Consider the following 14,996-nt stretch of genomic DNA (forward strand, 5'->3'; position numbering starts at 1 on the left):
TTCTTTCTTTCCTTTAAGTAAAAACATCAGTAAAATTAGACCAAGTTCACATTTTTAAATATTTAATTGTTCATGTTTATAAAAATGTAACGGCCATGACTCAGCCATGACTCAGCGATGACTCGGCCATGACTCGGCCATGACTCAGCCATGACTCAGCGATGACTCGGCCATGACTCAGAGATGACTCAGCGATGACTCGGCCATGACTCAGCGATGACTCGGCCATGACTCAGCGATGACTCGGCGATGACTCAGCGATGACTCAGCGATGACTCGGCCATGACTCGGCAATGACTCGGCCATGACTCAGCAATGACTCGGCCATGACTCGGCGATGACTCGGCAATGACTCGGCCATGACTCAGCAATGACTCGGCCATGACTCGGCGATGACTCGGCCATGACTCGGCGATGACTCGGCAATGACTCAGCAATGACTCAGCAATGACTCGGCCATGACTCAGCGATGACTCGGCCATGACTCGGCCACCCAGTGTTCTGCGAGGGAGGAGTCAAACCAGCTCTCAACTGCAACTGATGAAGCAGATGCAAGCTGTTTGGATGTTCCTGTTGACATGGTGATGGACGACCATCGCCGTCTCTCCACACAGGAAATTGTCACAGTTGTTTCACAATAAATGTCCTGAACTGAAGCGTCGTACTGGATCGTCAGTTCTTCCACCGGATTTGCTGAAAGAGGAGAAGAACCAGTTAGGTCACATGTTGACGATGATGAAGATGACCACCCTTCCACCCCTTCCTCACCGGGTTGTCGAGGAGATCATTGATCTTCCTCTCCTCTGCTGATCCTCTCTCCACCTTCCCCCGGTATCCTAGTAACAGCTGCCGGTCCTTCAGGTCCCGGTACATCTGATTGGCCCAGAGACACACCAGTAATCATGACATCACAGCAACACGTCACATCAGTAACATAGACAAGTTGGTTTGATTATTGTTTAAGCCCCGCCCTGAATGGTTCTGATTGGTTTAAGGACCAAAAATGACCATCTAATCAGAATATTATGGATGAAAACTTGAGTGTCTCACGTTGATGACGATGTCATGACATTTATGTTTCTGAGCCAGACTGATCCTTAGGTCCGCATCATCGACCAGCCCGACATACTCCTGCAGCACCTGTCAATCACATAACATACCTGTAGATCAATGATACACCTCCTCCAATCCCTCCCATTTAAATGTGCTTTCAGTGTGGCCCCACCCCCTCACATGTGTAGGGGCAGAGTTTTTCTGCAGGATGTCGACGACTCTTTGGAAGCTGAGCGGTGATTTCTTCCTGGTGAAGCCAAGCCAGTTCCTGCTGGTGAACAAAGCATTTAAGTCCGACCATGCCTTCAGCTTCGCCCTCGCTGCCAATGCTGTCACAAAGTACTGCTTCTCTGAAATCTGAGGTCAAAGGTCAGCTTTGAGTTGGTGACCCAGGAGACTTACTTTATGCTCAGTGAATTCAACATGTACATTTAATTATTTCCATAAAAGTGAAGACATCAGCTCTCACCCTGAAGGTCTGACGGATGTTCAGTGGGCTGCTGTAGGTTCCCTGTAAACACAACACACTGGTTTGATTCAATCAGTTCTGCTGCTTCACTTCTACTCCTGTGTGTTTATTTATGCATATATCTTTGTAAATATATCTATGTATGCATTGGAATATGCAGTGGGGTCCAGTCTGTTGGCCCTGGCTTTATGTGCTCATATGTAAATACATCGTTCAACCACAACATTCAAACGGATAAGTAATTTTAATTTTTATATGACTTACTATACTGTGCAATTTTCATGACTTACTACACTATGACATTTTCATGACACACTATAGTATAACATTTTTATGTCATGCATTTTTATCACTTTACTGACATTTTTATGACATAATATATTTATGATTTTTTATGACATACTGTTTTATGACATTTCTATTGCTGACATTTTTTATGACCTAGCATTCATACATATTTACATGACCTTAAATAGATACATACTAGCGCAAACACATATATATTCATGAACACATACTCGTACATACATCCATCCATTCACATACATACAACATACCTATATATGTACATAAATACATACATAGACACCAACATTAATTCCAACTTATACTTACATAAATGCAAACAAACTGAACAAAATACTTGCATACACACAGAACATACATACATATTTACATCAGTACACACATCCTTACACATATATTTACATACATAGATACAGTGGGGTCCAAAAGTCTGAGACCACCTCACTTCAATGTATATGCATACAAACTTGCATAAAAACTAACATGTATACACTACATATTACACACATACACCTAGATACACATATATTCATACACACACCAACATGCATAAATAAACACACATACTTGTATACATGCACACTATATATAGCTACAAAAATATATACATAATCAAATACATTCACATATACATAGATAAACACGTTTATGTATACATACATTCTCACATTCATATACATGCATACATACTATTGGTATGTGTTTAATGTGAACATATGTAAGTATGCATACACTTGTAAGTATGTATGTGTTTCTGTCTATATATGTATGTATGTGTATATACACATGTTTATTTATGTGTGCAGGTTCTTTTATTTATGTTTCTGTTACTGTGAATAGTTAATTGAGTATATTGCATATTTCAGCAAGACGATGCAAAACCACATTCTGAGCATATTACAACAGCATGGCTCTGAAGAAGAGTCCGGGCACTAAACTGGCCTGTCTGCAGTCCAGACCTGTCACCCACTGAAAACATGTGGAGCATCATGAAACTAAAAATACAACAAAGACCCTGACCTTTCGAGCAGTTGAAATCCTTTTTCGTATCAGGCAAGAATGGGACATTTCACTTTCAAAACTCAAGCAGCTGATCTCCTCAGCTCCCAAACCTTTACAGAGTATTGTTAAAAGAAGAGGTGATCAACAGTGGGAAACATGACCCTGTCCCAACTTTATGAAATGTGTTGCTGCAACAAATTCAAATTGAGCAAATATTTTTCATAAAACTATAAAATTTCTCAGTTTCAACATTTGATATGTTGTCTTTGTTTTATTTTCAGTTAAATATGGGTTTATATGATTTGGACATCATAACATTCTGTTTTTATTTACATTTTACGCAGAGTCCCAACTTTTTTGAAATGGGGTATTAACAAGATTAGTGTCAAGTGTCAAGTGGTAACAAGCTGTGATGCCAGAGGGGGTGTTACTAAGTATTGACCATGTAGGTGCCCAAACTTTTCTGTTGGGCCCTTTTCCTTTTTTGTTATTTTGAAACTGTAAAAGATGGAAATAAATAAGTAATCTAAAATCTTAAACTATTTAAGAAGCATGTATTCATGTACATAAGCATGGATGTATGTATATAAACATGTATGTATACTGTATATATTTAAGAACTCACCTCAGACTCAGCATAGTGGTAGAAGCAGCAGTAGTACAGTGTTGTGATGAGCGGCATGTTGAGGATTGAAGCTCTTCTGGGAAACTTTTGGAAGATTTCCACCTTTCCTCCACGCTCAGCCTGCCGATCTGTTGCCTAGTAACAAAACAGAGAAGAAACTGGGATTAAACTGGGTTTGAACTGTGAGTTAACAACTGACTGTCTTCTTAAATAGGTAATAGATAAATTGTCAGCACATTAAACAATTACAAAAATAATATGGATTTAAGGCAGTTTAATTCAAACCAGTTTAAAGTGGTTTCTGACCTCGATGATGATCTGTCGCTCCAGCAGAGTGTAGTGGTCCTGAACATGAGCTGAGTCCTCTGGAGAAAAAGGAAGACTGAAAACAAACAAAAAAATCTTAACCAATAGTAAACAAACAACAGTAAACAACCAACAGAAAACAACCAACAGAAAACAACCAACTGTAAACAACCAAATATAAACAACCAACAGAAAACAACCAACTGTAAACAACCAAATATAAACAACCAACAGAAAACAACCTAATATAAACAACCAAATATAAACAACCAACTGTAAACAACCAAATATAAACAACCAACAGAAAACAACCTAATGTAAACAACCAAATATAAACAACCAACAGAAAACAACCAAATGTAAACAACCAACAGAAAACAACCAAATGTAAACAACCAACAGAAAACAACCAAATGTAAACAACCAATGGAAAACAACCAACAGTAAACAACCAATGAAAAAAATGACCAACAGTAAACCACCAACAGTAAATATCTGTAAACAGATCACCAGTGTGACTGTAATCAGATTACCACTTGATTTAAAGATCTGTTGACATTAGTTGTTCTTTGAAGACACAGTGGATGATAGATTAATTCTTAATTAGATAAACTCTTTCCTGTAATCAAACTACACATCTGCGGTGACTAAACTCAAAAAGTATTTATTCCAAATGCCATCAGCATCAGCTTAACTTAACAAAGTGACCGATCCACAGACACGATCCGAACTGCTATTTCTTTATCTACTTATACATTTCTAACTTACTTGTTTTTATTATCTCCTTGTTGTTTTTTGTTTTTATTATTTTTGGGGGCTTTTGTGCCTTTATTATAGAACAGTGGAGACTGACAGGAAAGGGGGTAGAGAGAGGGAAATGACATGCAGGAAAGAGCCGGGCCGGTCGGGAGTCGAACTGGCGACTGCCTGCTAAGAGCGTCTTGTGCTCACGTGGTACGTGCCCCAACCACTTGCCTCCTTATTGTGTTTTTTTTTAAATCTTGTGTGTTTGTATGGAGCCGTCTGTATTTCTAGTGGTCTGTCTTGCGTGTTGGTGAGCCAAGACAATTTTCCACACTGGTGGACATTAAAGATTTATTCTATTCTATTGTATTCTATCAGGATCTGACTGTATGATGTCACTCACCTGAGGCAGCTCTTCAGGAAGTCCCGCCTCTTGTTTTCATCCGTGATGCTCAGGTGTTCTTTGTACTGCAGCAGCTGTCACCATGGAAACAGCAAGGAAAATAAATCAGCATCCAGTCAGTCCTAATGATGTTCTGCTGGTGTGTATAGTACTACAGTGTACTACAGGCATGTTAGCAGTTTGTACTACTACAGTGTACTACAGGTGTGTTAGCAGTTTGTACTACTACAGTGTACTACAGGTGTGTTAGCAGTTTGTACTACTACAGTGTACTACAGGCGTGTTAGCAGTACTACGTACTGCCATGTCCTCCGTCCTGCCCAGAGCTCTGAGGAAAAACAGAAAAAGAAAACAAACTTTTCTGTATAACATGATGTTAACATAGATGCAGGTGTAAACATAGAATAGGTGACATAGGTGTGATAAGTGTGACAAGTGTAGCAGGTTTGACAGGTGTAACCACCTGAGCAGCTCCAGCAGCAGCCTCTGGTCTCTGGTTTCAGTCAAATAGTGGATGAAGTGTCTCAGAGCCGTTTGTCTGGACTCCAACTCCCGAAATAAAACATCTGAACACAAAACCACAAAATATCAGATCAGTCAGACCAGTGTCAGCTGATCTGACTGACCCAGGTTCAGGACCACCAGACCATTAGAGCGCATCAGACTCACCTTTACTCAGAGTCCTCCTCAAATAAATCATAACCTGAAAAACAAACTTTGTGGTCAGTTGTCTTAATTAGGTTGTTAATAAAGATAGACAGATATATAGACAGATATATATATTAATGTTATTATGATTCTGATTGTAGATAAAGTTACAGCAGTGATGACATTTCCATCGTGAGTGCTGACGGCGAAATCAAGCAGCAACAGTTTGTCCTGCAGAGACCGAAACTTCTCCAGAGTAACAGCCTGAAATACACAGTACAAATACACTGGGATACTTCACTGTAGAGTCTTCAACATTACACTATGTGTACACTGCATCACTATGTTGTACTTACACACTACACTGTATTTTCAGACAGAACACTAACACTAAACTGAACCACTACAGCAGAGAAAAAGTAGTTCCCAGTAATACTACAACTCAGAGAGAAAAATCCATCTACCTGTCAAAGCCAGGTGTTCTTACCTTTCCTTGCTGCATTCTGAGAACCGTCTCCTCAGGCGACCAATCGCTAACATAGTCCTGACATCACAACATGATGACATCATTATTAGTACAACAGAAAAAGAAAACATACAGATTGTCAGACTGTCTGTCATGAGATCATCAGTCTTAAATCAGATGTAATCACATGATCAATCTTAATCAGATTATCAGTCTTCTTGTTACCTTGTATTCAGATCTGGGTTTTCGGAGCTCTGGAGCGTATAGCCTGGCAGACGAGTCGCCGGGTGCTAAAACACAATAACATCAGCATCAGTCTATGGCTCGCTCACTCACTCACTCATTCTTCCATTCAGTTACTCACTCATTTACAGGGGCATTGAAAAGTTTGGGGACCGCTCATCAAAATCTATGTTACTGTGAATAGCTCATTGTTATTTGATTACTTTTTTATTTTCATCTTTTACTGTTTTAAAATGACAGAGGAAAAGAAGCAAAGGTTTGGGCCCCCTGTGGACAGGACTCTGGGCTGTCTCGTGTGCACTGCTCTTCTGAGGTCTGTGCACAGACAGAAAACCTTCAGCTTTCACCTCTTGAGGTAGTTCACTGTGGATTCTGAGGTGTGGTTAGGATCACTATCCTGTTGTAGAGGCCATCCTTGTCGTCAGCTTTTATACAAATGGTGTGACGTTGGTGGATTTGCTTCCAAAATGCAGCTGTTTTGTTTAGATTTTCTTGTGCAAACTTCTGACTTTGAATTTTGTGGTGGAGCCACAGTTAAATTCACTCTGTCATTAAACAAAACAACAATAAAATTCTGTTGTTTAAAATGTTGAAAAGAATGTTTCATCTTTGAAATCAGTTAATCGTCCACTGATTTCACTGTTTCCAAACTTTAAACTCTTTTTTAATCATTTATAGCTGTGGGCATTGATTTACTCACTCATTCATTCACTCACTTGCTCACTCACTCAGTCTTCACTCTGTCATTCATTCATTCACTCATTCATTCATTTATTTATTCATTCACTCATTTATTCACTCATTCAAGAGTATCTGAGACTCACATTCAGTGAAGGACTGGAAGTTTCCTCCTCTTGTTTTTCCTGCAGGGAAATAGATTAAATCTTCAGTCTGTGAACACATGAACTCACTTTATCATCAATCTGAGTCATGTGACCTGATCCCCTTACTGACCTTTGAACAGAGAGCTCAGGGAGTATCCCGACTGACTCTTGCTGATGGCTGTGGTGTCGGTGTTGATTTTGGGGAAGGCCGGTTCTCTGTCTGTCCTCTGATTGGATGCTGCCGTCTCTCTGACTGACCAGGAGATACCTGAGGACACAGAGGAGAGCGACGTACACCTGTCAGCCAATCACGGCTCAGCATTTTGCACACGTAATAACGATAATAACAGTTATGATGTCTTACTCCCAACAGGCTCTCCGCTCCAGCTGACCCTCTCCACGTCATCTTCATCGTCGTCTTCCTCTACCAGTCTGCGAATGCTGTTCACCGCCTGCTTTGACTCTTTTAACTGACAGAAACAAACATCAACACACAGCACAAAGGTGTTACCGTCACACCTGGAAACAGAGAACTGAATCTAAAACCTGATCACATCTTATCACCTGAATGTTGTTGTCTGGGGTTTTTTAAATGAAATAACTTCCAGCTGCTGCCTTACCACCACCTTAAATCCTGTCTGGCCCCTGCTCTGGACCCCCACCTGTGCCATGTGCACAACACCCTAACCCTGACCTGGATCCACCTGGACCCACCTGAAACCTGTACCGGATAATAGGTGCAACATATCCAGGACATGTACACTGCAGCTGAGGAGGGGCCCTCTGCAATAATGAGGATCGCTCATACCAAAGGGGTTTTGACGGTCTCTGAATGCTCACCTAAAATCCGACAAGTTTCAGTTCAGCATTTAACTGAAGCTGGTCCCAAACTTAAGAACCCTGTTATCAGCACCTCCCTCTGCACCTGGACCCTGGATTCCTCTGTAGGGACAGACACCTCGACCCCCTCACTCTCAACAGGACTGTGCTGAGTCCTGAGTCTAGCCAGCACCATAATGAGTGCACCTGGTCAGTCTTCACGGACCAGACTCAGCTCCTGGTGACAACCACACTCTCAACATCCAAAAGACTTATGACCCAAGCTTACTGTGGACTTTAGTCTCAGACCTGTGGATCCCCTGGTTCTAGAGTGCACCGTACATCAGCAGGGCTAAGGTGTCAGTGATCCCTGAGGATCGGTTAGGGTTTAGAGTTCAGAGTTACTAAAGCCTGATCTGATCTCAGGCCAGGTTCTATAAAAACCTGGATGAAAACCAGTGTAGTGACTGAAAGCTGAGACCCAGTCAAGTCTGGACCCAGGTCTGTTCAGGTATGTCCAGGACCAGGTCTTACCCTGCTGTACTCGTCATCTTCATCATCAAAGGTGAACGCTTTAAACTTGGAGCTGTTCCAGTAGTCTTCCTCATCAGGTTTACTCTTCATCATCTGTGTACACAACAAATAAAACCTGGTTCAGTGTCAGTTCAGACTGCAGCCGCGGTCAGCTTCACCTGCTTCTGCTTCTACACTTAATTAGACTTCATCTTCTCACGTCAGTGATCTGTGTGATGTCCGGTGTGTCAGGTGACTTCTCTGTATTTCTGGCAGCAGCGGGAGGCTAGTTAGCATGCTAGCAGGCCACCAAACGTCAAGATTTACACTTTGTTTCGCTCTGACAAACGACGGGAACAGTGACGTCAGCAAGCGGATATTTAAAGTTGCAAACTGAACTGACGTGGATCAAACACCTGCGAGCATCAAACTGATAATCGATCAGAAATGATCAGCTGTTTTTACCTTCAGTTGCAGGCTTCTCGTCTTCTTCGTCTTCTCTGACGGAAGCTGCACAGCTTCCGGCTGCGCGGTGGCTGCTGGGAGTTGTAGTTAACCGGTGCTGTGACTGAAAACACTAACCCCAACCTTACTTTCCTCTGACAACTGCAGGTACAAACTAATTCTACCTCCACCATCAGAGTATTACTTCAATAAACTGATACACCAGTAACACCAGTCTGACCAGGTTCTCACCCTGGGGGGTCCGGGCTCTGCTGGAGCATCCCTGGGACAAAGAAAACTGCAATAAACTGAATCATGTTACCTGAAACTTTTAACCACATCCGGTGAGCTCCATCTGACCCTTTAGCAAAGTGGAGGAAGACTCCATTACAAAATAAAAGCCCTGCATTTAGAATCCCACTGAAGGAAAAGTATTGGTTATATCACAGTAAAAGTACGTCATATAGTTACAGTATCACAGTAAAAGTACTTCCTGTAGTTAAAGAGTTAGTATTTAGAATTTCTGTTTCAGTTACTTTGACATTTTGTTGTTCTGTTTATTTATCATTTACTGGTACAGTTTCTGGCCAAAGGAAGAAAATTACAAAAACAGTTACTTTAATGTGACAAACAACCTCTAACTTAACTTCCTGTGACACGAGTTCTCATCAGTGAATGAACTGAAATCATCAACATGTGACGTATCATGTAGTCTCTCAGACCAGACCAGACGAGTCCAGTCCAGTCTAGACCAGACCAGACCAGACCCGACAAAACCAGACCAGTCCAATCCAGTCCACACCTGATTAGTCCAGTCCAGACCAAACTAGTCCAGTCCAGACCAGTCCAATCCAGACCAGACCAGACCAGTCCAGTCCACATCAAATAACATCAGGTCAGTTCAGACCAGACAAGACTAGTCCAGACCAGACCAGACCAGTCCAGACCAGTCCAGTCCACATCAAACAAGACCAGACCAGACCAGACCAGACCAGTCCACATCAAACAAGACCAGACCAGACCAGACCAGACCAGACCAGTCCACATCAAACAAGACCAGACCAGACCAGACCAGACCAGACCAGTCCACATCAAACAAGACCAGACCAGACCAGACCAGACAAGACTAGTCCAGTCCAGAATAGTCCAGTCCAGTCCAGTCGAGTCCAGTCCAGAGTTTATTGATTATCAGAGAGTAAATATGAATTATCAGACTGATGTTTGGTTCCCCACTGGAGTGGAGGTTTACTTTGAAAGTCATCAGAGGAAGTAGTCACTATCTGGTGGTTTATGTTTCAGCTGCTGTAAAACAGCTGATCAGAAATCAGACCTGGACACAACTTCAGTCTGTCAGGACACCAATACTGCAGTAGTAGTACTACAACAGTAGTATTTATTACAGCAGTATAATAACCTGTACTTCAGTCAGTACTGATCAACGATCAGTGATTACTTAACACTCATGGCCAAATGGGGAAAAGGAGATCCTCGATGGATTGTTGAAGAAAGAGCTGACGCCACCAACGTCAACAACTGGCACTGGTCTGTTCTTTATCAGTGTTATTAATATTAATATTATCAGTGTTATCAATATTAATTTTATCAGTGACAATATTAATAGTATCAGTTTTATTAGTATTAATATTATCAGTGAGAATATTAATATTATCAGTTTTATTAGTATCAATATTATTAGTAGTATTAGTATTAGTTGTGTTAAATCTGTTGGTGATGTCACTGAAACACACACAGAGCATTGTTCTGACTGAGGTGAATCCAGGTTCTGGATCAGACCTGGTCTGGACTTTACTCCTATAGTATCATCAGAACTGGACTTTAAAGTCCTGTTTATTCTGTGTCAGAAACCAGATTCTTTTAGACCAGGTCCCAGATCAGTCCTGCTGACAAACACGAATGCTGAACACAAATATGAACACTGTCACAGGTGTCTGTCACACACACAGACTTTAAGTGGATTAGTTTCTGTGTTTTACTCTTTTATTGAACTGACCAATAAGAGGCGACACTGAGGTCAAATAAGCATAAAGATCAAGTTACTGATTTTATTTTATCAATGATTCTTCTTCCTGATCAGCTGATTCATCAGAGACAGAGGAAGAAAAGTCTAGACTAGACTGTCTGACTGTCTGGGGGAGATGAGTGTGTGTTGGGGGGCGTGGGGTATTTTAGGACTGTAAAGTGTGAGAGTGTGTGTGTGTGTGTGTGTGTGTGTGTGTGTTACATGACCCTGCAGCTGGTTCAACACATACAGATATTTTTAAACAGCTGTTGAATGACAGGTTGTGATGTCAGCAGTGAGTTTGTTCCAGAGGGAGGGGCTCTGTGGTGACAGATGGGAGCACTGAATTCTGGGAACACAGACGCAGTATAAGGTTGAAGGAGAAAGTCCACGTAGAATCTGACAGGATGTGGTACGTAGGTGAAAGGAGGCGGTCTCTGTGAAGACGGGATCACAGGTGACACCCTGTGTCTGTGTCAGAACAGTGACCTCAGGTTTGTCTGAATGTAGAATCAGACTTAACAATCAGGTTCATAATCGACTCTTCATACAGAAACTCAGCTGATCTGTGATGAAACATCAGCTGTTCAGCGACATGTCCAGTACTCAGGTACTCTGTGGTTCACTTGACATGTCCTGACATGTCCTCCTCTCTCTCTTCAGGACGGAGCGGGATGTCTCAGGCTGGTCGTCACAGTGTCTCCGTCAGCTGCTGCCCGGGGTACGGGTGGAGGGGCCGGAGGGGGTCTGTCAGCTGACCGACATCAATAAACTGGACGGAGAAGCTTCCATCAACAACCGCAAAGGGAAACTCATCTTCTTCTACGAGTGGCAGCTGCAAGCCAGCTGGTTGGGTCAGTCAATGACATCACTGATGATGTCACACACTGATGATGTGATTGATGACATCACACCATGAGTGTTTTCACATTTAGTCCTTTTTAAACAAACCAAAGTCAAAGTAGACCAACAGAAAATGGACTTGTGTCTGTCTGGTCCACTTCAGCTCTGATGGGTCCTTAGTCCTTGTTCTGTTCACACTATAGTTCTAGTTATATAATCATATAGATGTATATGTATAAAGTATATATATATGTATAGATTACACACACACACATACTACACTGTATACTTATATTTACAGTCTGACTTACAGGAAGCAGGAAGCAGACCTCTGAGCTGCAGCCGACTCTGAAAGCCACCAGTTCTGATGAAGATCTGGATCAGGTCCAGTCTCACAGTCCACAGGCAACTTTGCTGTCTTTCAGGAATCATCTTTTTTAACGACGTTTTAACTTCCCAGGACGACTGTGAATGGTTTAAAGAAGTAGGAAGACGATGGCGCTGACGTTCTCCTGAGACCTTGTTGTGTTCTGTGTTGGTCTCCATGACATCCACTCAGCTCCCAGTGTTAACTCTTCTTCTGTGGTGCTGACCATCACAGGTACATCCAGCGCTGGACTGAAGTACAGAGGAACTGTTGACGTGTCCAACCTGTCTGACGAGAATGACATGGACGATCTTGATGTGGGTAAACAACCTCTTCATCCTGATAATACAGTGTATTGATCTCTGTATTGATTGGTGCATCAGTGACTGTACTGATTTCCATATTGATGATGATCGTATTCATTACCATTCTCCTGTGCAGATCTCAGTGTCTCTGGCTAAAGACCAGCCCAACACACCCCTCCTCGACCTCATGAGGAGAACCGGGGTCCCAGAGGTCCGCAGGATTCTGGGCTTGTACATCCAACAGCTAAAATCAGGTCTGTTACTTAAAATGCCCCACGAACAACCGATCAGAGGTGAATATGATCCTCGTAGTAACCGCAGTGACCTCTGACCTCAGAGTTCAGTCAGGGAATGATTCTGCCTACTGCCAGTGGACCAAGACCACCTCAATCTGGACTGAACCAGATCAAGACCAGTAAAACACAGGTGGAGTTTAACCATCCATCACCCAGACACTGATACTGTTAATGTTGGCTGAACATGACCTTTGACCTCTGTGTGTTCTCCTACAGGTAAGCTCCACCCCGAGGTGTTCTTCTAGCCCCACCCCCCGTCCAACAGGTGTCCGTATCCCAACCTGCAGCTTTAATCTGAAGGAAACCTTCCAAACATCACCTGATGAGCTTTATAGGACCTTCATCAACCAGGAGGTACACAACCAGGACATAGCCAGACCAGGACTAAAACCAGGACTAAGATCAGGACTAAAACCAAACATTGTTCACCTGTAGTACTGTAGTATTACTGCAGTAGTGTAGTACTGTGCTACTTCATATTCCCCTCTGTACAGTTTGTTCAGGTGTTCACGCGGTCGGCGGCGATGGTAGACGGTTGTCGTGGAGGCAGATTCCAGCTGTTGGATGGGAGCATCAGTGGAGAGTTCACACAGCTGGTGAGGTCACAGCTGCTCAGCCAATCAGAAGTCAGTATGTTTTTGTCAGATCACCATAGTAACCAGGCTGCCACTCGTCCCCCCAGGTACTGGACCAGAGGATCGAGATGAGGTGGCGGTTCAGGACATGGCCTAGTGGTGGGTCTTTCTGTTCTGATGTTGCCCCCCCCCCCCCCCCCCCGCGTTCAGGGACACTCTGGCATCAGAAGTTTATTTTTGTCTTCTCAACAGAGCACTACGCCACCATCAGTCTGGACCTGGAGGACCGAGGAGACGAGACAGAGCTCAGGATGGAGTGTCGAGAAGTCCCTGCAGGGGAGGAGGACTCCACCAGGGAGGGCTGGACCCGCTTCTACTTTCAGGCCATAAAACAGACTTTCGGATACTGAGAGTCTGATACTGAACTCCGGAGCTGGTCTGAGGACGAGGTCCAGGTCTTCACTTTGTCACTGAGCAGCTAACATCTGGCTGAGATAAATCTCTTAAAGGAACAGTCCAACCTGTCCTCTGACGGGGGGGGGGGGGGGGGGTTATTTAAAGGAACAGTCCAACATTAAGGAAGTTGTTAGCCTAGCTTAGCACCCAAAGTAACGGGAACTGTTAGCCTAGCGTCACTAAAAGTGGAAAAAACAAACTAAATAATTTTTGAACACACTGCTTCATTAAATATGTTGTGACTGAATCACTGTGAATCCAGGAGACCCTCAGAGACATGATGCTCTTTACTGGTCTTACAGCTGATACCGCGGCAGCTGTTACTGATGTTTCTCTGAGCTTCTTCTTCTCTGCTTTCAGATTTAAAATGTGAAGCTGATTGTTCTGAGGTCACTGACTTTTATTTAAAGCTGGTTTTCACACTTGAACTGTGCAGCTGCAGGTTGATGAGGACAAAACAGTAAAAATCTGAGTTTGTTTATTCTCTGAGGGAATTTTGTTGTTGTTGTTGTGTCAGTGTCATTATTTTGTCTGTTTTTACATCACATCTGGAACAACAGACACAAAGTTCAGCCTGAATCATACTAAAGTTCACACTTATTCATTTACAACAAATCCTGTCAAACAAAAACAGGAACATTGAAACAGTAAAAACAGCTGATTGTTTTGTCTCTTCATAAAAATTATCAATTTAACGACCTGGAAATTAAAGCTACATCATCTAAATGTGACGAACAGGAAACATGAACAGGTTTCATCTTTACATTCATACACACTGATACAAAAATACACAAAACAACAAAGCTGCAACTTTACTGTGACATTATGAACACGAGGGGCCCAATGTTATAAAAATCAATTGATCAGTGATTCGTCAATTAAGTTAAAATGGAAAACAAATTAAACTAAATGATTTAAAACACAAAAAAGCATCAAAATCAAAAGTACAGTGATGCTTGTGTATCAATAATTCACCTTGTTTAATTGATCACTGATATTTGTAACCGATTGCGTAACACTGGTCTCCCTCAGTCGAGCTGCCTCGGTCAGATCCAGACCTTCAAAGACCGGACGGAGAGTTTAAAATCCAAAGGTCAGCAAGGCGGAGCTAGAACACTTCCTCCTCCTCCGCCTCACAGCCGTAATCTGAGACACACAATCAATCAATCAATCAATCAATCAATCAATCAATCAATCAGTCTTTGCTTATTAATGCTACAACCTTTTCTTAGTAAAATCTGTCTGTGTTCTTAAAGCCTGGAATTTTAC

General features: G+C 42.4%; 3 protein-coding genes across 10 annotated transcripts in view; 1 reads left to right on the forward strand and 2 right to left on the reverse strand.

Moving 5' to 3' along the window:
* Nucleotides 1-45: 45 nt before the first annotated feature.
* vipas39 (VPS33B interacting protein, apical-basolateral polarity regulator, spe-39 homolog) lies at nucleotides 46-9,134 on the reverse strand. Of its 5 annotated transcripts, XM_071467616.1 has the most exons (20): nucleotides 8,887-8,923; nucleotides 8,642-8,761; nucleotides 8,443-8,535; nucleotides 7,454-7,559; nucleotides 7,220-7,357; nucleotides 7,090-7,128; nucleotides 6,248-6,312; nucleotides 6,044-6,100; nucleotides 5,728-5,820; nucleotides 5,578-5,611; nucleotides 5,372-5,474; nucleotides 5,209-5,236; nucleotides 4,909-4,982; nucleotides 3,762-3,837; nucleotides 3,456-3,590; nucleotides 1,523-1,564; nucleotides 1,234-1,410; nucleotides 1,051-1,140; nucleotides 769-873; nucleotides 46-693 (listed from the first exon to the last, which is right to left on the reverse strand). In XM_071467616.1, the coding sequence occupies exons 3-20, from the start codon at nucleotides 8,533-8,535 to the stop codon at nucleotides 673-675; spliced, it is 1,476 nt and encodes a 491-aa protein (XP_071323717.1). In that variant the 5' UTR covers nucleotides 8,642-8,761; nucleotides 8,887-8,923; the 3' UTR covers nucleotides 46-672. The 5 variants fall into 5 exon arrangements, 3 of the variants coding, with proteins under 3 accessions (XP_071323717.1, XP_071323716.1, XP_071323718.1); XM_071467615.1 differs by lacking the exon at nucleotides 8,642-8,761 and having other exon boundaries at nucleotides 8,887-9,086; XR_011686479.1 differs by lacking the exons at nucleotides 46-693; nucleotides 8,642-8,761 and having other exon boundaries at nucleotides 1,234-1,321; nucleotides 8,887-9,122.
* Nucleotides 9,135-10,060: 926 nt separating this feature from the next.
* On the forward strand, nucleotides 10,061-14,221 carry LOC139612248 (activator of 90 kDa heat shock protein ATPase homolog 1-like). 2 transcript variants are annotated; one of them, XM_071467627.1, is made up of 9 exons: nucleotides 10,119-10,407; nucleotides 11,549-11,739; nucleotides 12,330-12,412; nucleotides 12,537-12,654; nucleotides 12,738-12,826; nucleotides 12,913-13,050; nucleotides 13,191-13,292; nucleotides 13,379-13,430; nucleotides 13,524-14,221. In XM_071467627.1, exons 1-9 carry the CDS (start codon nucleotides 10,328-10,330, stop codon nucleotides 13,679-13,681), a joined length of 1,011 nt encoding a protein of 336 aa, XP_071323728.1. In that variant the 5' UTR covers nucleotides 10,119-10,327; the 3' UTR covers nucleotides 13,682-14,221. The 2 variants fall into 2 exon arrangements, with proteins under 2 accessions (XP_071323729.1, XP_071323728.1); XM_071467628.1 differs by lacking the exon at nucleotides 12,913-13,050 and having other exon boundaries at nucleotides 10,061-10,407.
* The window catches only part of LOC139612241 (transcription factor IIIB 90 kDa subunit-like), a 33,103-nt gene continuing 32,295 nt past the window's right edge, over nucleotides 14,189-14,996 (reverse strand). For all 3 annotated transcript variants that reach the window (XM_071467606.1, XM_071467607.1, XM_071467608.1), the window contains one exon: nucleotides 14,189-14,873. In XM_071467606.1, the coding sequence (XP_071323707.1) occupies nucleotides 14,836-14,873 (38 nt within the window). In that variant the 3' untranslated portion in view covers nucleotides 14,189-14,835. The remainder of the gene's footprint in view (nucleotides 14,874-14,996) is intronic.

Source organism: Trachinotus anak, unplaced genomic scaffold, assembly GCF_046630095.1.
Source record: "Trachinotus anak isolate AG129_WGS33_773 ecotype Australia unplaced genomic scaffold, CSIRO_AGI_Tana_v1 ptg000031l, whole genome shotgun sequence".
Classification (NCBI taxonomy): domain Eukaryota; kingdom Metazoa; phylum Chordata; class Actinopteri; order Carangiformes; family Carangidae; genus Trachinotus; species Trachinotus anak.

What these genes read in the sequence shown, in the direction of transcription:
- LOC139612248 (XM_071467627.1), top strand. Translation starts at nt 10,328, where the DNA reads ATGGCCAAATGGGGAAAAGGAGATCCTCGATGGATTGTTGAAGAAAGA. An exon ending in AACGTCAACAACTGGCACTG is followed by an intron (nt 10,408 to 11,548) that starts GTCTGTTCTTTA and finishes CTCTCTCTTCAG; the next exon opens with GACGGAGCGGGATGTCTCAG. An exon ending in GTGGAGAGTTCACACAGCTG is followed by an intron (nt 13,293 to 13,378) that starts GTGAGGTCACAG and finishes TCGTCCCCCCAG; the next exon opens with GTACTGGACCAGAGGATCGA.
- vipas39 (XM_071467615.1), bottom strand. Translation starts at nt 8,535, where the DNA reads ATGATGAAGAGTAAACCTGATGAGGAAGACTACTGGAACAGCTCCAAG. An exon ending in CTTCCAGTCCTTCACTGAAT is followed by an intron (nt 6,313 to 7,089) that starts GTGAGTCTCAGA and finishes ATTGTGTTTTAG; the next exon opens with CACCCGGCGACTCGTCTGCC. An exon ending in AAAACTCTGCCCCTACACAT is followed by an intron (nt 1,141 to 1,233) that starts GTGAGGGGGTGG and finishes TGTGATTGACAG; the next exon opens with GTGCTGCAGGAGTATGTCGG.